The sequence below is a fragment of the Rissa tridactyla genome, chromosome 5 (genome assembly GCF_028500815.1).
Source record: "Rissa tridactyla isolate bRisTri1 chromosome 5, bRisTri1.patW.cur.20221130, whole genome shotgun sequence".
Taxonomy (NCBI): domain Eukaryota; kingdom Metazoa; phylum Chordata; class Aves; order Charadriiformes; family Laridae; genus Rissa; species Rissa tridactyla.
Genome location: NC_071470.1, coordinates 35,324,325 through 35,347,592, shown reverse-complemented (window position 1 = coordinate 35,347,592; position 23,268 = coordinate 35,324,325). Strand labels below are relative to the sequence as shown.

The window sequence follows — 23,268 nt, the reverse complement described above, 5'->3', positions numbered from 1 at the left end:
AGTCGGGTTGTACAGGACGAGATCAGCCACCTGGCTATGCATCACACTCTTGGTACCACTGGGTCATGGTTTCAGAGCCAGCTGGGTGCAAAAATACGATGGTAAAACTGTCAGTCTGAAGAGAAAGCAGCGGGAAAGTTGGAAAGAGCCAAGAGAAGCTGGGTAATAGGGATTCCCACTTAAATATTTATTTGGAGAAATGACCGCATTTCAAATCCCTTGGAAACACATTGAATTTCAAAGCCAGCTGGAGAGGCACATCAATTTTGGAGCGCTGAGCAGGGCTGACCCTTCAACAGCAGGTTGTTCTGCACTTTGGGTTTGTCTGGATATGCAGCTGGAGATGTGAGTGGCCCCATCCTCCTAACAGGAGAACAAACAGCACCCTCTACTGCCCTCTAAAAAATTACCAAAAGCACAATGTTATCAAATTTAATCGCTGCAGCTTTGGACTGTGGTGAGCAGTACTCAGACAAAATGTGTATCAGCAAGAAAAAAGAAAAAAAGAGGGAAAAAAAAACCTGTTCTAGGCAGGTGCACCTCAGACTCATCCTGTCATTATAATTCAGCTTTAAACATTAAATATAATCATGGTCCTGCAGGGCCAATGTATCCCAATAAAACCATTTTTTGGGGTGACAGCAGGGAAAATCTGGGGGAAATTAGACTGCTTGTTCTCCTGGGGTGAGTGCAACAGGACCTGGGGGGAATTCATCCCCGAAGAGAGAGGGAGGGAGGGAGGGATGGAGGGAGGGAGGGAGGGATGGATGGATGGATGGATGGATGGAGTGATGAAGCGGAGGGACGGCTGGTGGATCTACAGTGATTTGGGGGACTTTGGGGGTGTTCTGGGTGCCGGGGGCAGAGAGGAGCCACCCAAGGTGAGGGGAGAAGCCTGCAGTTACTAGTCACTGCTGGGCAGACACTAAGCTGTTACTAGCAGTTACTAGTAGTTACCAGAGCCAGCCAAGGGGAGGGGAGGGGCCTGCAGTTACAAATAGTTGCTGGGCAGATATTTGGCAGTAACTAGTAGTTACCAGGCAGTTACTAGTAGTTACTAGGGAGACACTAAGCTGTTACTAGTAGTCACTAGTGGTTACCAGGCAGTTATTACAATGTTACTGGACTCTTACGAGTAGTTACTGAGCAGTTATTAGGCAATTACTCATCTCTTACTAGTAGTTACTGGCCAGTTATTAGATAGGTACTAGTATTTCTGAGGCAGTTACTAGTAGTTGCAAGGCAGATACTGAAATGTTACTAGTGGTTATCAGAGCCACCCAGGGTGAGGGGAGAGGCCTGCAGTTACTAGTAATTGCTAGGCAGATATTTGGCAGTAACTGGTAGTTACTAGGGAGACACTAAGCTGTTACTAGTAGTTACTGAGCAGTTATTAGGCAGTTACTCATCTCTCACTAGTAGTTCCTGGGCAGCTATTAGACAGGTACTACTATTTCAAGGTACTAGTATTTTCAAGGCCAGGCTGGATGGGGCTTTGAGCAGCCTGGTCTAGCAGGAGGTGTCCCTGCCCATGGCAGGGGGTTTGGAACTAGACGGTCTTTAAGGTCCCTTCCAACCCAAGCCATTCTGTGATTTCTGAGGCAGTTACTAGTAGTTGCAAGGCAGACACTAGGCTGATACTGGTAGTTACTAGTAGCTATTGGGCAGTTGTGAGGCAGTTACTAGTCCCTAGTCAGGCCGCTGAGGGGGAGGCCTGGGCCGGGCCGGGCGCAGGGCAGCCAGCGAGGGTGGGCTGAGGACTGGTGGGAGCAGCTGCGGGTGCCAGTGGGCCCGAGGGGCCGGTGAGGTGAAGGCGGCCGCGGGAGGAGCTCCGCACTGGCGAGGAGGCGGCGGCCGGGGCCCGTAAAGGCGTACCGGCCCTGAAAGTCCCGCCGCAGCCGCGCTGCCCTTAAAGGGCTTCAGAGGCGGCAGCAGCTCCTCCCTGCCGACAGCGCTGGGGCCATGGCGGCGGAGCGGGGCGGGAAATCATCCCCTTCGCCTCCTCTCGCCGCCTTCCGCCGCGAAGGTGAGTGAGGCCCGGCCCGGCCCGGCCCCAGCGGGACCATGAGGGGGAAGGTGGTGACAGGTAGCTGTCAGACCACGGCAGAAACGTGGTAAAGCGGCTCCCTCTGTGAAATAAAGTATGTTCTCGTGGTGCCTTTGTGATAAGGCCTTTGATGGCAAAGGTAGAAATTAATGAGGAGCGAAATGCAACGAGGGTCTTGTCTGTATTTTGAACGTGGAAGGAGTAGGGAGGGTATCTGCAATAGGTCCAAGCTGTCTGATATGCAGCTTGTAAAAGATAGTCTTATATTTAATTCTTCAGTGCAAAGAGGTCTTGCTGTAGCTTCATAAACTAATCTCATGCTTACGGGACAGTAAGATGACAAACAGGTTACTTTTATACACCAGACCTGTGATGTGGAGCCCTGGAATTGAATCCTACGGTTGTGGCTCAGAAGTGATGGGAGCTTTCCGTGCCCTCTCCTTCTTAGGTAATCTCTCCTGAAATCAAGCAGATGGCACCCAAAAAAAAAAGTCTTGAGCTTCCAGAAATGCCAAGTTGTTCATAATGGGTATAAAATACTTGCACGTTGAAAGGCTTTGGTCAGCAGTTTATAAGCATTGATTATTCAGTTGTATAATGAAAATTGAGTTTAAAAAAAAAAAAAGCCACACACCTAGCAATGCATAAACATGGGCTTTGTTAAATATGGAAAACATCCTTTAACAGCAGATTTCCCCATTGTCAGTTAAATTTAGTAGTATTCTTGAACAGAAATAACTCTGGTAGAATGAATCTGTTTAAAAAGCTGGCAGCTATTTTAAGGAAGAAAAAAGCAACACAAGTATCTATGTTCTTCAAAGGAATATACTTGGGGAAAGCTAGGAATGTGGTCTTGCTATGTTTAGGTTTAAATTCCATTTTTCACACATTTCTTGAACTGAGTTGTCGCGTTCCTGAAATCCAAAATGTGCTTTGGTGCAATAAGGCCTTTAACTTTAAAAGTACTTTGACCTCCTGGGAATTTCAAGGGATTTTAGGAGTCTGAAGGTTGTGTTTCTTAAATTCTCAGTGTTTAGAGGTAGCGCACACCCTTATTTTTAGTGCACAGCTGGTACAGGTTTTGTTGTGACCCAGACACAGCAAGGATTGCCGGTTATGCTTGTCGGTAAATACCTGTGCCAAACAGAGCTGTAGAACTGGATATTATGGGCAATTTCTGGTTTGATAGCCTGTTGAGGAAGGAGGGTATCCTGTTCTTAAATATGAAATTAGTAGTAACTTTTGGCTTTGGAAATTTTCTGTGGCAACAGTTCTTGCTAATTTCTTCACAGGCACACAACAGGGTTGTTTGGGTTTTTTTGGTTTCATTTCGCCTAAGGGTTTCTTTTGACTCAGTGTCAACAAGATAAAAACCCATGGTACCTGTAAGAGTGTAGTTAATCTGTAGTTACAACTATGCATCCTTTTTCAAGACTCAGTATATAGCTCTCTCATGTTATAAATGACTAATTTTCCCCTCTCCCTCCTTTTCTATTCTACACATCGTCACTTACCGGAGGTGGGGGGGGGAAGAATTGGGTACCAATTCACTGACTAGATGTTTCTCACCCAGCATTCCACAAGCCCACCTTAAATAGCATTGAGCGTAGGGTGAGAAATAACGTTGCACAAACTACTATCATACAATCATATGGGAGCATTTATATGTCAGAAGAGAGCCGGGCAGAAGGGTAACTAACTTGTCTTAACCTGCCCCAGAGAGTTTGCAAAGTGGGGATTGGGAGGTGGATTTCTTATGTGTTCTTAAGACCCAAGGAGAGTTAAACCACAACAGAGTGGAAAGGAAAAAGGGTCTGTTGTCCTAAGGAAATAACTTAATGCCTGGCAAGGAAACTAACAGCTTATCCTGCAGTGTCTAATACATTAGATTCTCATTCAGAAGGAACCAGACACTCCGCATAGACTTAATCAGCCTTCAGTCGCACCCTATTCCCATTTTGACGGTGTGTTTCAAGAAGTACAGCTGGATCAAACTATACTCACAGAAATTTTAAAAAAATCAGAAATTTGTTTTCTGAAATCCTGAGCAATATATTACAGTAAAAGTTATTTGACACTTAGCAACTTTTTTTGCTGGTAAAAGCAGAATAGTTGATTCCAGTCTGCTTCAGCTGTGGCAGGCTTGTCCAGCTCTTGTGGGTGTGATAGGATCAGAGGTCAGTGTGATGTTCAGCAGAGACAGAAAAGTGGAAACAAGAGGACTTGAACCAACAGGGAGAAAAGAGAATCAAGGAACTGTATTGCCAGAAGGAGACACTGTAATTTTATTAGTAGTGATTGATATATTGTACTTCAGCCTTAATGCTTTAAAATATTTTCTGTGTCCTGGCTGAGGTCAGAGCACTAAGAGAGCAAAGTGTCTTGCTGCTTGCTCACCCTGGGCAAAAAGGGGAGCATTATGTTTCCACATGAATTGCAAGCTGCTTCTGTTGTGTGTCAAGGCAGATGACAGATCCAGCTGGCCATCAAGGCTTTTAGCACTGTTTTGGTTTAGTTTGTGCGTTTGAGAAGATTTGGGCAATGCTAGGTTTAACCCCTGTTTTGTTAGTGTAGTTGTGCGCTTCAAAGGCCTGGTGCATGTGTACAGGCCTACCCATGTGTCTTAGTCAAGTCTGCAGTACGTGTAGTATTCAAAGATGCATATAAATGCTTGTACGTTAACTTGTTATGATATTCTCTGGGGAAAAATCTTACAGTTTGTGTGATGAAACTAGTTTATGGAAACAGTGCCAATATTAACAGCATTTGTTTCCAAACAAGAGTGCAGTTTGGCATTTTTTTATAACCAGCTGAGCTTTCAAAACAAAACAAAACAAAATAATTCAAAAGGATATTCAGGGACTACACTCGCTGAGAAAATGAAAATTTAGCGCTACTACAGTATTGTTCCCTTGGAGAAACATCTTTCACCTAACAGCAGAAATCAAAATCTGTCTGGTTCAGCCTCCCTTCCTCGTATAGGAATACAGTGCTGTAATACCAGAGTTCAGTGTGTTTGGGAAGGGTTTTTAAGTTTGTTATCTTTGCCTGCCCTTTCTAAGTTGGGTATCTGTGGATATCTGAGTTTATTCCTAAGATTGCTTTCTGACTGCTGCTGTGCAGTGACCATGCTTTCCTCCTGTACCACAACCAAGAGTGAGTGGGTTTCAGTGATCCTGTTTGCCTGCAGTTTCAGACAGCTGATACTTTTAAGCATTCAAGCTTTTGTTCGTCTTTCATCCTGTTACAGAGTAGGAATGTGATTGCCTGATTACAAGCAGTAGAGTTTGCACATCATGTAAAGTTACAGCCAGTCAGCTGAGATGAGATAACTGACTGCGTGCAGGCTCCTGCCTTTCTTACTTGCAGAATAAAGCAAATTACTGCAGCGCACGTGATGTAAATTAACCTGTTTTACTTTGCAGCTGGGACAGGCTTCAGCATGCACACTCAGTTACTGGGAGGCTGACAGGTGGTAGCCTGGTGAGGTGCGCTAACCCCTGCTGTTCGTGCGGATGTGCCTTGGAGAGAGCCATGTGAAAATGTGGGTCAATATTTGCTCTTGACAACTTGCAGTTGCTGAACTTGATTCATGTATATCCATCTTTTTCTCATTAAAATGCTATGTTTGCCATTGGCGTTTGAGGGCAGAATTTGGCTGTGTTGTTTTGTGGGTTTAGTACCTTGAACTTAAAACTTTATACCTTTGCCTTAAGGGATTTGTCTAGCCTAGACTTTTTCTTTACTACATTATTCTGCTTTCTGTCTTCTCTACCCTCAAGAATGGGGAAAGAAAAATTAATAATAGACTAAGCTGGGAGCATTTCCTTTTTAATCAAGTGGTAGAAAATCCTGGGCTGAACAGGCTTTTTTAAATTACCTGGTCTCTGATATTTTAATTAATGTTAGTATTTTTCCTACCACATTTATACTGCCCTGAGGAAAGCCTTTTTTTCCCTGCCTTTCCTACGTGGCATGCCACAAAGATTCCTCTACAATTAACCTAATAAAAGTAAGAAAAGAGATAGCAAAGGTTTCAAGTTGAAAAGACATTCTCAAAATCTCAAGCAGTAAAATATACATGTACGATAATGTTAAAATATCCCTGAGCCTTCTCACTTCAGTGTTTCAATGCCTTAATTGAATTGCTGTTCCACTGCAGAAGATTAAAAAAATAATAAAAAAAATTAAAAATGCTGGGTGTGCTTCTAGGATCGTAACTAAGAATCGAGAAACAGTAAGCAAATCATTGTCTTTCAATGCAGACACTAAGAGCCTGATTTATTATTATTAGGCAACCTGTTCTGTTCCAGATTTCCAAAATCCACCTCTGTTATTTTGATTTTTTTTCAATTTCTTTAAATTGCTTCTGTTTTCTTGTTAAGAGATATGCTGAGCACCTGCAGTTTCCACTGTCTTCTCAATGCCCATATTTCAGTGTTTGAACATTAAAACAATCAAGTTGATCTTCATTTAAGGATGTGTTCCTCATTGCCTATTGATTGCTCCTCATTCTGTATTGATTTAGGGTGGGTTTATTCTCTACATTAAAAGAATAATTGTATAAAACACATCTCTGGAAAAGTATTTTTATAAATGTTAAATGAATGAGCAAAAATATAAATATAATGAATATCACCTGGATATTCAGGTGATGCTTGATGTTCTCTGTCTTCGCTCACCTATGTTATTCGCTATTATGTCAGACTGCTCTTAATTTTACTTCATATGAAGTATTTAGCTTCTGTGTCTTCTGAACGGTCTCAGAAGATGCCAGTCAGAAAATTATACCAATAAAAAGTATGCTGGGTTTTAAGCATACATTCATTGTTATGATCTACTTCTGCTTTCATAACAGAATTTTCTATTTACTTAGACATTTTTATAAGTCATGTTAGAGATAACAATGACAAGTCATTTTTACAAGAGTGAAAGTGGATGTGTTTAGAAAACTTTCCTTGCACCAGTCTTTAAAGTTTGAGTGGTTTTTCGGTAATTAATAATCTTCAGTGATTCATGGCTTGCCTTAATGATGGAGGCTGGTAACAGTGAAACAAACTCATTAAAACATTAGACCTGAATCAAATTATTAGGTTACATCTCAATCTCAAGCTTCGAAGGTGGCATCATAAAAAAGAAAATTATGAAGCAGAACTCCAAGTGCGACTTAAATAGAACATTGACTTAGAAGGAACAGTAATGCAGCACATACGCTGACTGTGTTTCTTTGAAGAAGAGTAGAAGATGTCATCAGCGTGCCCTGTGGTTTGCTTCTCCAATCTTTGGAAAAAAAAATATCTGAAAACATACTCATTTTTTCCTGTGGATCCATGTTATTTTCTTTAACTACTGACTATGAATTAAGATTACACAGCATTTTATCCCTTCTGTATCAGGTATATGTTTGCCATCTGAAATGTGAAGATCATAACTCCTCCGAGGCTGGGTTGACCGCAGATCAGGACAACCTGTCTTTGCTACTTGTGCTCAGGGCTGGCTATATGTACCTGTCTACAGCCGTAGCTCATCAGGCTCAACGTTCCAGTGTACTCTGATCCCTGCGAAGTTGAGCTGGTGATCCCTGTGAAGCTGAGCTGGTGTTACTGACTTTGACTAGGACCCGATGGGACTTGCAGTCTCTGGAGGCCACAGCACCTTTAGAAAGAGGAACAATTCCCTCTGTTACAGAAGTGTGGAGCAGCCACCATAAAATCACAGAATGGTTAGAGTTGGACGGGACCTTAAAGATCAACTAGTTCCAATCCCCCTACCACAGTGAGAAGTTATAGCGGAGGTGCGTTGTATTGGCAGTAACTCTACTAAGTCCTTTTCAAAAGGTAACTTGTAAAATGCAGCTTAGATGGGAAGGGTACTTTCTCTGATACTTTCTACTTATTTCATACTTAAATAGCAAGATGTTGGCACCTGGAGTCACTTACAAAAGCACTTGGTTTGAAACACTTGTTTTCTAAGAAAACCAAGGAACTTAGATCAAGGATGTTCATACCCTAACTGAACATGAACACAGAAATTTAAAGTGATGCTGTTTATGCCAATTCTGTTGTTTAGGATAATACTGAAAGGACCCATCAAAGTGAGGAACAGTTATGTTCATAAGAATTAGTTTTCACTCATCCCTTTGCAGTAGGTAACTAATTTCTCCCGTGATACTGTTGCAGGAATCAGAGATGCACAGAAATGAAAACCAGAGTTTTCAAGCTTAAATGCCTAGATACAAACGTACCTACATTTAAGGGCATTGATAGAATTTAACAAGTAGGCAGCACACCTGAGAGTAGACCCAGGGCCTCCCAATCATACCCTATCACTGAACAGTTTGGGGTTTGTTTTGCTTTAAGTCACTTTTGGATGCAACTGAGTAACATCAACAGTTAAATCCTCCTTTCCATAGATATCTGTATATTTGATGTTCACTTTCTTGATCTCGTCCTTAGGTCTCGAGTGAACTGTTCTTATTGTAGTCCTGCAATGCGATTTTAACACAGGCATCCAGAATTACCAATAATTATATATGTTTATAAATCCACACTACTAAAACAGTTATTTGTGTGGCTGGGGAATGAGTAGTGGGATAGCAACCCGTCTTAGCATTCATTTGAAACATGAGCAGAGCTGGTGCGTCCCTTTCTCTTGAGATATGCATGAGATGAGTTATTTAACACCCAGATCATTTTGAATTTAGCATCAGTAAGGAGCTCTCTCTGGCTCGATAAGGAGGGCAAGGACTAAATGGGCAGGGAGAACCAAAGCATTGTTTAGGGCAAGGTTGCATGATATTGCAGTCAGTGTTCATTTATTAATTCTGCAGACTGTATAGGAAGGCAGCTTTCCAATCTGTATCTGGTATTGGGAGCACTTGGCACGGCAGATACTTGGAAGCCCAGGAAGGGCATGGCTGTTCTGATATTTTGTGGAGGTACTATCTAAGTAAAGTAACTAAGTAACTATGAGGGTGTCTGGGAAACAATCGAGTACTGAATCAGACTGGGATTCCTGGTAAGCTTGAGTAATAAAGCACAAGAAGGCAGCCTTCTGCTGCATGAGAAGTTGCATGTGTATTTCATTAGAAAACAGTGCCTGAAGACAGACAGTGATAGTGCTGTCTGGTTTCAGGTAGGTTTCTCAAACTTTGTCATAGTGTGGAAATATAACCAGCCTTTACCATCTCAAATCAACCTACCTTGTCCCATTTCTCTCTGCAGAGGGATAAGCTATCTTTCCAGCCTCATCCTCTCTTACCTCCTCCCACCTTTGTCTTCCTTCTCTGTTAGGACTCCGTAGCCTCTGCAGCGTATCTGAAATGTGAATCTGATTGTAAAGCAGCCCTTTATTAAAATGCCCGAGTATCTCAGATGACTACTATAGATTAATAGTGTTACAAAACTGAGAAGGAATACAGATTGACGTTAGTGCTTGTGTGTTTTGGTTTTTTTGCATTTTGTAGGCATTTTGATTGGCACTGTGAGGGTCTCATTAGACACTGGAACAGGTTTCCCAGGGAAGCTGTGGATGCCCCATCCCTGGAAGTGTTCAAGGCCAGGCTGGATGAGGCTTTGAGCAACCTGGTCTAGTGGGAGGTGTCCCTGCCACTAGAGTGGGGTTGAACTAGATGATCTTTAAGGTCCCTTACAATCCAAACCGTTCTATGATTCTAACTAAAAAAAAGTATTTTTGGCACCTATTCTGAGTCCCAGACTTTAAGCTCTTGAATCGTATTAAGAGCTGAAGTAATCATAAGGAATACTATAGTGACTGCTGAGAATTAGTAGTCAAAAAAATAAAAAATATTTTATTCCTTTCTTTGAAAAAAGAAGTGAAAACTTCACCTGTTTTTCTGGTTTTCCCTTTAGGACTATGCTAATTCTAACAGGTTGTCACGAAGGGTAGCAGTTGTCTCCCAGGTATGCTTTCTTTGGCCTTGACAGTTCAACAACAGCAATATTATCTGTATGTGCGAATATCTGCTTTTTTTTTTAAGGACAGCTTATAAGTAGTACATTCATGGAAGTCTAGACTGTCACATTTTCTTTCTGGGCATACAACTGAAGCATACTGAAGCAGGAAGACGTTACCTGACTTACCGGATGGATTTTTCCCTTTATGCCGGGGTGGTACTTGAATGCTCATTTCCCATTCTATCTAATCAATCAGCTTTGACAGGTACATTTCTCAGCCCAGTTTCCTCTGAAAAAAAATATTTCTTAAGAGCTTAGGAAGAGTAGTGCAAAAGCAAATGGGTGGGGCTACAATCTACCGGTGGGGCAGATGGTGTATTGGTGAGCTGATGATTATGTTTGCTTGAAATGAGTGTGTAAATGCATGTGGTTAATGCATGCAGCCTCGTGTTTCTGTAGTTGTCCATTGTCATCCTGGCTCCTTCCCATTTCTGTGCATCCTTTTGCTGTGGTCAGTGCCACCTTAAATGGGTGCAGAAGCTCTTTTTTTTTTTTTTTTTTTTTTTTTTTAATGCTTATCCTATACCCACTAGAAATGGGCTCTAATCCTTCCTGGTTCTTCTAGACACGTAAAAATCAAGAACTGCACTCTTATTTTCAGCCCTGTGTCTTCATGTAAATGGGGCACCCTCAAGACTACTGAAGCCCCAAAGCTAATCATTTTAATCTACCATATGAGACCCTGTGTCTTTTAGTGACAGCCTTACCTGATGTTAACACCTGTAAACACCAACAAAGCTGGATCACCTGTGCTTTCAGAAGCCATGCTGCCCAGGAGCAGTCCTTGCAATATCGTTACTGTGAGGTGACAGTGAGAACAGGGCCGTTACTGAAGAGAGGCACCAATTTGGTTGATGAGATTTCTAAGCCAAAAGGCCAGAGGGACTTGTTAACAGTGCTCCACTCCTCCCATGAACATTGAGTTAAATCTTTGAGGGATCTTTGCACTTCCTTTAATGAGACCTTTTGAGTATCTGGAGTTAATTGGCTGCGCTAAAGTCACTTGGATAGCTCTTCTTAGCATTTCAGTAGGATCAGATTCATCCTTTGATTGCCAGAAAATCCTCATGTGTGCTGCTTCACTTTGTGCATCCTTTTGGATATATAAACTGCTGTTAGTATTTGCTATTGCTATAGTATATCTTTTCTTAGGATATCAGTGGACTTCACAAAACATGAGGTCTCAGAGCAGGTCTGTGGCAGTACCAGGTACCATAGGTTTCATAACCTAGCTGAGAAAACTGTGGGAAGGGCAGACCAGAAGACCTACTAAGAATCACATGAGAAAATATTGCCATTGGGTCATTAGTAAATAGAAGGTGTGAGCTGGAGTGATATCTCCAGTCCAGATAGTCCAAAGACCTGTTTTTTCCTCTGAAGTATGGGCTGTTGACAAAAATAAACAGTTTTTTGGGGAATAGCTTAAAAGTAAAGGAAAAGCTACACTGAAAATTACTGGTTGACTTCATCCTGTGGCATGAATGTTTTTATCTTTTGTTAAAAAAAATAAATTAGTCTCATGCCTTGTATTTCTATAACATTTTTATCCATATCCATTTATTAAGGAGCCAATCCCTTTGTGACAAACAGTAGGTGATCTGTTCTGCAGTGAACCGTTTCTTAATAACGGAAAGTTGATTTGAACAGTTGTTCCAAAATTCACTATACCGGTACCTTTATTTAAATATTTTGGAGGCACAAAAATTACAAGGTCAGTATGGCAGTTCAGCAAGGCTACTGCTTTTGATTCATTCTCTGAAAATTTCAGTTTCCGATGGCATGGTTGCAAACTGTAAGGCAAGCTATTTCTTTAAAACGCTTTTCTTCGTTGCCAGGGAAGATGTTTTGTGAATCTGAAAGCTGAAGATCTTAAGTTCAGTTTAATATTTATAGAATTGGTTGCACACAGGCAGTGGTAGCATAGATTTCCCTGTGCTCTGTCATTTTTGTGTGTTGCAAATGGTCTTGAGGCATAGCTAAAAGGAGAAAGGGCAGACTTGTTCGTGACCCTTCTCTGGAAGTGAGCAGAGATGTGTCATTTAGCAAAGAGGCCTGTTGATGTGCGTGGTTGCCATTGGGAAGGAGTCTGCAGTTGCCCAGGCTAGACTGAAGACCATTTACGACTTACTGCCCGGTTGGGATTTGAGTGAGAGACACATCAGTTTATTCCTGAATTTTATTTTACTCAGTTCACTGGAATACTATGTAGAAATAAGTTATCCAAGGCATATATATTTGCCTAAAAATCCACTAACTTTACAGAAAATAAAGACTTATGTTTATATGTATCAGTTTTCATGTGGTTTGAGGCTGAAATTACCAGATGAGGGTTTTTAAAAGTGGCTACCCAGCATTTTCAGAAGTGCTAGGTAGCTGTGCTTCCGACTGACTTGAGTATCCTGTACTGCTGCTGTATCCTTTTTGTGGATCAGGATGTTCTGTCCTAGTTCAGTCAAAGGAAAGCAGACAGGGTTATGCTGTGCTTCGCTGCATCGTACTGACAAAGCCGGAACTGAACTCCCAGGCTATTGCTAATATAATAGCAGGTGAATGCCAAGAGCTGCATTAAAACAGGTTATGTTACCATGCTCATGCTTTGTATTCCCCAGCCAAGTTATTGTTTGGGAACGCTCCCTATTTGATGTGATACGTGTTAATAGCCATCTTGTGGCCACGCAGAAAACCTGAGCAGAGCAGCTCTTCAGGTTCCAAAATCAAGGCAAATGTTGTGAACTCTCTGTCTTTTTTTAGATCTCTCTCTCTCTCGGGGGAAACAAGTTCTTGGGCTTACAGTGCTACCACTGTTAGACTGAGGTAGGAAGCTTCACTGAGATTATTGTAGCTCTGCATTCATCACTGCTGACTCAGCTGTAAAAGCTCAAGAAAAGATAGAGCCAAAATAGAGGGACAACAGTGTTAGGTGAAAAACTGAAAGAGTTAATGAGAAATAGAAAACAATACTATAAAGAGAAAAGAGAACTAAGAAGATGTGATAAATTTACAAAGAAGAAAGAATCTGAGTAAGTCAAGTCCTGTCAACCTTTTTACGATGTTGAAGAATGAAAACAACTCTTATAACAATGAAAAGCAGTATTTAAAACTGTCCCTAGCATGTATATTAGTGCAATTCATCAGTTACTGCAAAATGCCATTGAGGACAAGGACACAGCAGGGTTCAGCATGGCTCCAAGAGTCACAATGGGAGTTACTTGGACAACCATACTTCTGGTCTCTATAATCCAATCTTTTCATTGCAGTGGTCAGCCAAGAAGAAGGTGAATTAAAAACCCAATTTTAATTTCACGTTACGATGCTTTTTAGGGTTTTTTGTAGCGTGTGCTTGATTGGGTTTTGTCTGACAAAAATGCTGTGCCGTTCACTGCTAAGTCAAGGAAAATAAGCATAGAATACTGTCCTTAACTAATATAAAGAAGTCTGTCTTTGAAACAAAGATCTGTTTTCCAGTGAAAGGTTATGCAAATTGAAATATAGCGAATACTGACCATGGTAGTAGTATTTCATAGATTTGTATCTAGTTACATTGCAATTTGCTTTTTGTTGTTTTTTAATAGAGAATATTGTTCCATTTATCTTTCTCTAGGTAGCTATGTTTTTACTGTTCAATACACTTGAGCAAACTGGTGCAATTTTCCTCTGTAAGTGGCTTTTTCTGCTACAAACTTTGGCAGTTCATGCGTTTCGGGTGCAAGATGGGCTTTCAGCTAATGCCGAGAACCAAGTTATTGGATTTTCTTGTGTGGACTCAAGTTGTTCATTGTGGGGCTAAGCTATGTGAATCAGTAACTGTAGAATATTGAAGACTTCTAGATGACTTATACCACAGAATAACTACAGAATAAGGTTTCAGAAGCTTTTCTCATCTATTGAGCTGTTTCCAGACTTTCTTTAAACCTCTTCTTTAAGGAGCGTTCCCTTATTTAACTAACTTTATGACCTAGTCCAGTAAAAATCCTCCTTTTTAGGCCATTAATCAAGTATTTTGGACACTGTGCCTTATTTGAAATGGACTGAAAACCAATGAAGAGTCTTTGTCTTCTTTGTTTTTAAGTTTAGGTACTCTTATAGTAATACCTTCATGAGTTCCTTAGAGCAATACTGCCGTAAATAGGAAGATTTAGGTGGCTTTACAGCATTGTTTGGAAGCTACAAGGCATGGTGTGATTCAGTAGATGAACATTGGTTCCTTTGTCTTGTGCTATGTGTGAATATTCATGTGTTTTGATATTTTGTTTAAGCAAAGACACGCAAATATATCTTGTCCTAACTACTGGCTGATTTTTGTCTTTTTCTCTTTCTGTTTAGATGACACTTTAGATGAGGCAACAAGGAAAGACCTTTTCACCGACACTTTCTGTAAGGTTTGCAAGGCAGTGCTGCAGTTTGAGTCTCAAAGGGCGTCACACTATAAGGTAGGCTGGAAGGGAGGATTTCTCCTAGCAAGCACTGGGGCTTTGACTGGTTTGTTTTGAGTTTCTACGTAGTGTTATATAAGGCCACTTACAACTTTTTATAGTGTGTTTCCCCGAGGCCTATGCTAGGCTTAGACATTAACCAGACGTGAAAATGAAAATTGTGGATTCAGTACAGTGAAGGGCAATCACCTGCATATTGCAGCATGATTTTGGAAGGAACTGGGCAGGTTCAGGCCATGCTGTATGTGGGATTGAATCAGATCTGCGCCACGTGAGCCAGAATATATGTATGTCACAGGGCAGTGCTAGCTATAGAGGATCAAGGTCATGCCTTCTGATGCATCACCCAGCGATAAACATGTGCTGCTCTGTGCACCAGCGTCTGCTTGAGGCAGGTTGTATGAATCATGCTGAAGGCATTTATTGGAACAACTGTGTGCCTTGGGATATGGCTGTAGACATGGGAAAGCATGCTTTATTTTGAAACTTGATCTTGAGGGTGTGCAAGTTTGCAGGCACAGACATTTCTGTCTTTTTCGTTTTCCTTGAAAAAGTTAAAGTTTAAAATGTCAGTTGCTGTCAGGAGTCTTTCTTGCTATTCACATTATTAAGACTCAGGCCTTGGAAGGTGTTGTGTTTCCTAACTTTGATTTAACTTAGTTGTACTGTCAGAACTTCACAGAGTTGAGACCCTGAATTTGATTTTCTATTTCATGGATCAAAATCCAGTTGAGGATAATGGATGCAATTGTTAAGTTACCTGACTTCGCCATTACAAAATGAACTGACTCTTTCTTCTCAGTTGTCCTTGTATTGTCTAGCCAGGTATGATAGGTCTTCTTTCTCTTTGATAATATTGTTATAATACCCTGCACTGCTCCTCAGAATCCTTAAAAGACATCTGAAAAGCATCAGGTAAGAGAAGACAAGTTACTTGTTTTGCTTTGTAGGTTACCACTGTATCACGTGGTGCCCACGTGTATAGTGTGGCACGTGGGTAAAGGACATGACAAGTGCGTGAGTTTGAAGGTTATGTGTTCAGAGGGAATCTAAGAATTAAAAAATAATTGCGTCTGAGGGAAGTGTACGTTAACACACAGTTTTGGTTACCTGGACTATCGTATCATCAGTAGAAAGGTGTAGAAATCTCTGTAGACTCTAAGCGGGAGATACTTTAACTCAGCTTACAGGGAAACCTGTTTCTGTCCACTGACTGTATGGGGAGACTAGACTTCTTTTTTAGGAAGGTAAGTTAAGTTGTGCTTCCTGTCATTCTTGTGTGTCACGGCATGGCGTGGCTGTCAAGTCCCCCGGGCACAGCAGACTTGCTCTGTGGCATGGCTGCATTCCTTTCCTTGCCTATTTTAGCATTCCTGTTTATAAGGGAACATATCAGGATTTTTGATTCCCCAAAATGTTGAGTAGATGAGTCTGAGGGGTGTTTGAGGCAAAATGTTATGAGTAATGCTAAGTACTATATTATTGATTAAAGTATAGCATTGTTACGTGAGTTGGCATTTGTCCGCTTGTGGCTCCGCTTTATACAAATACAATTTGGCAAGTGTTGAAAGCAGTTTTTGATGAATGAAGTCCCAGTCACTGGATATGTCACTGCTTGGATCCTTATTACTGAAACAGGAATAATTCTAGTCTCTTCCCAGGGCAAAAAACATGCTCAGAAAGTTCATCATTACATCCAAATGCACAGGGAGGAAGATGAGAGGCAGGAGCATGGCAAACAAAAGAAAACGCATTGTGGGAATTTTCAGGTGACTGTTCCTCTTCATTGCTAAATAAAACGTTCCTTTGTATACTACAGTGAATGCTAGTAACTGAGCTTGCCCTTGCCTGGTTTCAGGTGGATGGGAGTGGAGCAGTGGACAAAAACAACTACTGCAATCTCTGCAACATGATTTTTACTTCCCCAGTTGTTGCTTTGTCTCACTACTTGGGAAAGATCCATGCGAAAAAGCTGAAGCAATTATCGGGAGACCAAGCCCACGTGCCAGCACAGAGCATGCGGCCTGTTTCTGGTAAGAATTAAATAGTTTGCTTTGCATGTGTTTCCTTGTCACTCCCTGAAACAAACATATAGAAGTACCTTTCTACACTTGCCATGTCTCTATGCCTTTCTATTCTACCAAAGTCGTGGAGCTGTCATGTGGTGACTCCTTAGGTGAATAAACGAAAATATTACCCTGTGCAACTCTGAAGCCACGGAACCTTGCTTTCAAATTCCCTGTCCTTCATTAACCAAAACTAAAGGCAAATATTTCTGATTTTTTATTAATGAAAGGTGTTTATTGTTCTTCTGAGAATTCACTGCAGTCCCAATAAGATGTTCCTCTGCTAAATTCATATGATAAGAAATTAAAAAACAATTAGTCCACAAGCAACACTTAGCTGGTGTTAGTCCTGTACAAGTTGTTGAACTGTATTTAAAGATGGAGCATAGTGTGTGTGCTCTGAATCACCCTCTGCAGAGTCAATCTCTCTTCTTAGACTGCATAAGGACCTTAGAGTGACCAGCTATCAAACACAGCTGTTTTGTAGGTATCTAATGGTGGGGTTTCTGAATATTCTGGGGCTGTCTTCCTTATCTGTACTTTCATATCCTTGCAAGGACTAAGATATTTTATAGTCTCTTGCAAGCAGTATAGCACCCAGCAGCTCTGTAGTTCTGCAGTCACCTGTGTTGCTCCATGATTTGGCCTTTCATTTGCTGTGCTGTCAGGAGATTGATCCTCTACTTCCATGTCTCTAGCTTTACAGAAGCCATTGGGTGAGAAACTCTTGCTGCCTTCAAAAGCTGAAGAGTCTTCATCAACCTCCAACATAAGGTTGAAGTTAAACGATGCAGATAAGTACTGTAAGCTCTGCTGTGCTCCCTTCAATAATCCACTTATGGCCCAGCAGCATTATGTTGGTAAGAAACACAGAAGAAATGAAGCACGGAAAAAGATACTGGAGGAGCTGGGAGACAGAGCCATCCCTGCAGAATCCTGCACAAATGGTAAGCAGAACATGAGCAAGTGTTACAAGCTCTGAGTGTAGCTCACATGCTCGGTTCTGATTTGTTCAACCAACTGCCTGAAATGATAGTCTTCTCCTGTGTTACAGAACAAGTTCATTTCTTCCTTTCTGTTTGGTCTATGAACTGCTAAAGTTCTGTCTCTCGCAGCTGTAGATTGGAAAATATTTCTTACTGACTTAGTGGCCCAAGTCCAGTCCTCACCAAATTCTGCACTCAAATTCGAAGGATCATAGAAATAGCTCAGTCCCCTAAATCCAAGGCCAGGTTCAGTTGTATCTGCGTCGTTCTTAAGATGTTCATCCACCTTGTTCTTAAAAACCTTCTGTGCTGGAAACTCCACAACCTTCATAAGGAACATCTCCCAGGACTTACCTTCGTGATGTTAAAACCTTCTACTGACATTGAACTCAGCTCTCTCTGACCACAGTGTATTTCTTCACTGTGCACAGAATGAGAAGCAGACACAAGAATTGAATCATTTGTTTCTTTTTTGTTTCATTCTTTAAATAATTGAAAACTAGTGTCATGTCTTCCCTTAATCTTTTATTCATGAAACTGATTGTTGTAATTATTTCAATCTTCCCACATAAGGAAATTTTTTTCCTAAACAATCATTGTTCTCTAGCCTCCCATCAGGACTGTATCCAGCTCAAGCACTATGTCCAAAACCAAGGCCCAGTTGCTGTGCAATTTTATTCATTTTGAGGGGGCATCATCTAGTCCCGTTCAAGAGAACTGTCAGTCCTTTCTTTAGTAAGAAATTCAAAACCCTACCTGATAGTCAAAAGTCATTGTTAGTGTAAAACGTGTCTCATTGAGTCATGCTATAATTTAAACAAAATAATACATTTTGTTGCAAAGCAATAGCTCATTGGAATTTATGCTGCATTTTGCTGATGGACGAAGCACTTGGGTTTGCATGGGGAAAAAGGTTACTCGCTGGTTTAAGAATGCTTGGGTCTATGGATGATATAGCTTGTAGGAGAGGAGAAAATGGCAACCTAAAAAACATAAGGGCTTTCCTCACCTGACCTTACCTTATATTTGCCTGAGACTTCATGTACCATAGAATCATAGGGCTGGAAGGGACCTCTGGAGATCATCTAGGCCAACCCCCCTGCCAGAGCAGGGTCACCTAGAGCAGGTTGCATAGGAACACGTCCAGGTGGGTTTTGAATGTCTCCAGAGACGGAGACTCCACCACCTCCCTGGGCAGCCTGTGAATTCATAATGTACTGTATTGACAATTCCCTCAGCATCTTCACAGGGTTGAACCAACACTGCATTGAGCATTTGTAGGTAATGCTTAAACTGATCTTACTTTAATTATGTCTGGGCTGACTGGATTGGTATCTGTTGGTGCTTACTTTGGGTCAGGTATTTACAATAGTATTTAATTTTTCAGTACAGTTCATTCTCATCAGCACTTGGCAACAGTTTACTGGAATTACCTTGGATCACTTCAGTCATCAGAAATACTCTTTGTTAATATTTAAACCATGGTTACACTGCCCAGCTCCCTTCATAAGTATTATTCTAGTGTAAAATTGCAGCAGAGACTTTATATCTGTCTATAAAAATTGTTCATGGGAACATAATGTTAGGACTCTTGCATGGGATGGGATCGTGTTTGATCGTGATGGGATCGCTTTCAGTTTTGTCTTTCATTTGTAGTCTCTCTAACCTACAGCTTCCTCCTTTTCAGCTATTGGAGTTGGTTATTACCTGTGCCCCGTATGTAACGTCATACTTACATCTGTAGAAACGTACCAGTCCCACGTGCAAGGAAATAAGCACCGGCTTAAGTAAGTCAATAAGTCTTTTGTTACCGTTCCTCTCTAGTTTGTACTTTCACACTTTTTCATTTGCCCTGTTGTCTCCTGTTAAGTGACTGACTAGTTCATGGGGATTTTGGTTTTGTTTGATTTTATTTTTTTTGTTGTTTAGTTTACTGGTTTAAAGGGGTACTGTCCATTTAAACGTCATATTTTGTGACTGAAATCCAGCCTCAGAGTTCCCACAGTTGCATCTTCGATGATAACCCACAGGGAAATGTCCTGAAACCTATATGGTTTTCCCACTTGTTTTGCTATCTGGGGGTAGCAGCACCTCTTTTGGTACAGCATCTTCAGTGCTCAGTCTAGAAGTAAGTGGTCTGAACTTAAAGACTTCCACTGACAGGGCAAAAAAGACCTTAATCCGGAAAAGTGCCAAGTCTCCATCAATTGTGTTGCTTTCAGGTTTCACCAACATGTATCTTAAGTTTGGCATAAGATCATTTATGGAATAGATGATAGCTCTTGTACTTTCCCTTTTACCCAGAAGAGGGCTTGTAGACTGTGTAAATTGCAGAATGGATATCGTGGTGATTTATGATGTACTTTTTAGGGCTTGCTGTGCAAGTAGGCTATATACCAAAATTGCTTACATGTTAAGCATTTTAATAAGACAAGTTTTAAGTGAAGGCGCAATAATAATAGAACCACAAGAGACTGATGTAGAACTGATTTGATTTTAGATGTTTGTTTAGTTGACAGAATTAGGGTCCCCCAAAACAGGAGTGTAGGGAACTGCTACAGGCCTATCTATAGTTCAACGAAATGAATGTATAAAGCTGGTGTAAGGGGTAGGTCTTCAGAGCTGCCCTTCCCATGGGGGATATCTTTGTCATCTAACCACTTTATCTTCCAGCCTGAGGAAAGGGAGAGTAGAATATAAACTAATAGATAGTTTAGCCTTGGGAGCACATTTATCTTGTTTGGGGTTTTTACCAATCCAGGTTGGTTTTTTCTGTTCCGATTTGTTTCTGCTGTGGAGTCACAGTTTGACAGCAATTTTCAGTTTGCCTGAAATTACTGTACTGCAACTGTTCAATAGAATGAATCTCATAAAGAAATTAGTAACTTTATTACTTGACAGTCAGTATATAACGTAGTTGCTTCTTATCCGCAGCTAATGGGAGATTAGTTGTTACGAGAGAATCTTAAATTTTCATTTTATAAATGTATGCAGTCATTTTAAACTCATCTTATTCTTGCAGCATCTGTGTCACAAGGAACTCATTTGGTCTTCATAAAGTTATTCTGGATTTTCAGTTTTCACAAAAAGTAGAATCTGTTCCATGTAACTTCAGCTTTACAGATAATGACTGTGTGTAACAGGGTCCATGCCGTTATACGGAACAACACACTTGGAATATGTTCTTTTGTAACTCTGAAAATAAGACTTTTTTTTTTTAACTCAACTGACGCTAAGCAAATTGGTCAGTATTAGTAACTAAGACTTTCTATCCAATTTATGCAGAGAAACAGTGCTTGTCAATCGCAAGAAGAAATCAAAGAAAACACATAGCTCCTTTCAAGATGAATTAACAGATTACGTTAAAGTTCAGAAAGCTAGAGCTCTAGAGCCAAGAAGGTGTTTAGGTAAAGAGGAAGACAAAGAGTTTCAAGATAAAAACATCGAAGGAGAAAGTGACCTCGGTGAGGTTGTATCTTCAAACTTTAAGTGTGAACAAGGCCAGCATTCCAGCCTTTTCTCAGAAACCCAGTCACCTACAAACACTGGGGAAAACAAATCGCCAAGCTGGCTATCATCTTATGAGCAAGCACTAGAAAAGACACACAATTATCGCTATAACAAGGGCTACTGTAAAGAAGAGCAGGCATCTGAGGTAGAGGTAGCCACCATCAGAGATAAAAGCTTCAGCCTATCGGTTGCAGAATCTAAAGATGGCTACAAACCTATGCTTGCTGAAACTTCTGCCAGCTCCTACGGAAAAGAACAGAAATTTCAGATAAAACATTTTGAGGTGGAAAAATACATCAGTGAAGAGATGAAGTATGAGAAAGAAGCCACAAAGCAGAAAAGGAAGACAAATAGTGAAGGTGCAGATTTTGGAAAAGAAAATGAGAAGCAAAAGAGAATTAAATATGAGATAGACTTGGTAAATGAAAAGAAATCAAGACCTTACAAAGGCAACGGACTGAAAGAAAACTCTACTGAGAAAGAGAGCAAAAAGCACAAAAACGATAAAAAGAAGCTGCAGATAGATGTCAAAAGAGAAGAGGAGCTACTTTGGGCTGAATCTATCTTGGGATATTGATAAAGGTTTTGCTTAGCTTTAAGAAGTTGATTCTGTTTCTAGACTCACTTAACCATTTTGTACTGTACTGTGACTGTTGTGTTGGTTTTTTTAAGCAAAGTTTTTGTTCCCATCTGGAAGCAAGAAAGAGCCTGTCTTCTGAAATGTTTGGGCATTAGGTAGGCATCAATTTTTAATCATCTTACACTTACAGCAGCCGTTGCAGTGATGCAAGTTTGAAAGTCTGTAATCTCTTATGGAATATATCGCAAATAAGGGTCAGTAGCTCACAGAATACTGTTGGAATTTCACCAAAATGTATAGCTTCTTTCTAATGTTAATGGTGCCTACTACTGAGGTTTCTATAATTCTTCTAGGAAAGTACATAAACTCGTCAAATAAGGGCGCTACAGTGTTCCTGGACATGTATGTAACCATTTCTCTCACAGATTTAAAACAAGAATGTGAAAGGCTTTTGATTCCAAATCTTATTTGATATCGGAGGTTTTGAGGATTTGGTTTGGTTTTTTGGTCGCACAGTTCTGAGTGGAAAATGAGTCTATTAAAGATGCAACTGGTTGTCAGATATGCATTGTCTAGTAGATTTTTCTCATTGTAATCCTTATTTTTAGTTCAATTTAAGAAACACTACAAGGTGCAATATGCAAAATGAATTGCTACCATGAGGGTATTTTCTGTTTCGTTACTCAAAGTAATGTACAGAAGAGTGAAGCTAGATTTGTGATCCAAACAATGCCCTGAAAAATCAGTATCAGCTTTTTATTTCCATTTTTAAATGCCATGTCACCAGACCTTCATTTGCAATATGAATTTACATGATTGTGGCCTGAGTACAGATGTCCTACATATGTGGAATTAACCGAGGAGCTCGGACGATGGTGTTCAAGCTCTTGTCTTTCTCCCAGGACTCTCAGTTGAGACCTTCGGTGAGCCATGAACACTGGAAATGCTCCATCCTCTACAGGGCCTGGGCCAAGGGAGGCTGCCAGAGAGGAAGAGGAAGAGCACATTGTCCGCCTGCACTGTGCAGCGCTGGGGTTGTGTAGAGGATTTGAAGCCTGGATAATGTCTTACTGAAAGCCGCTGGATTGAATAAATACAGTTAAGCTCTAAAAAGTGATCGTTTAAAAGCAAAGTCATAAGACAACACTTAGCATCTCTCTTAATGCCTTTGGGTTGCAAGAACGCTTTTTCTGAGCCTTGATGTGGGATTTGAAAGCCATCACGCTGTTGGTTTGCACCACTTAGACTGCGCTTTCCACTCGGTTAGTCTGTTTGTAGAGGCACCTGTGCTGAGCTGCTGCTCTCTCCATAAATCTGCCCAACTGAAATTTTCTGTTGTGGGTTATTTTGGTGTGGGATAGAGTAAAGACCAGGGCCCCCAAGCCTTGAATTCTGTCTGATTTGTCTTAGTTTTAGTTTTGTGGGTATAAGAAGTAGGTTGAAAAGTCATGAAAATTATGTAGCCTGCTTTATTTTTTAAGGATTTGTGTTTTGTGGTTGATTGCAGTCTTGGATTTAGATGTTTCCTGCTGATGATAAAGTTATAAATCTGAGTAGTTAGCATCTGAGCCGTCAAGTAACTTAGTCCGTCCTCTAAAAGGCAAGCTTTCGGGGAGTCTCAGGAATGAGAAGTCAGAGGTCCATGGGGATTCAGCTTGAAGTTCAAAGTG

General features: G+C 40.9%; 1 protein-coding gene across 1 annotated transcript; it reads left to right on the top strand.

Moving 5' to 3' along the window:
• The first annotated feature begins 14,351 nt into the window (after positions 1-14,351).
• On the top strand, positions 14,352-21,595 carry KRCC1 (lysine rich coiled-coil 1). The gene is made up of 6 exons (XM_054203413.1): positions 14,352-14,453; positions 16,118-16,225; positions 16,315-16,489; positions 17,221-17,469; positions 19,196-19,295; positions 20,794-21,595. Exons 2-6 carry the CDS (start codon positions 16,157-16,159, stop codon positions 21,593-21,595), a joined length of 1,395 nt encoding a protein of 464 aa, XP_054059388.1. The 5' UTR covers positions 14,352-14,453; positions 16,118-16,156.
• Positions 21,596-23,268: the final 1,673 nt, after the last annotated feature.

Bases quoted from the DNA above. Each gene is read 5' to 3' on its own strand.
- KRCC1 (XM_054203413.1), top strand. From the start codon at position 16,157: ATGCACAGGGAGGAAGATGAGAGGCAGGAGCATGGCAAACAAAAGAAA. The intron at 16,226-16,314 runs GTGACTGTTCCT...GCCTGGTTTCAG, and splicing joins CGCATTGTGGGAATTTTCAG to GTGGATGGGAGTGGAGCAGT. The intron at 17,470-19,195 runs GTAAGCAGAACA...CCTCCTTTTCAG, and splicing joins TGCAGAATCCTGCACAAATG to CTATTGGAGTTGGTTATTAC.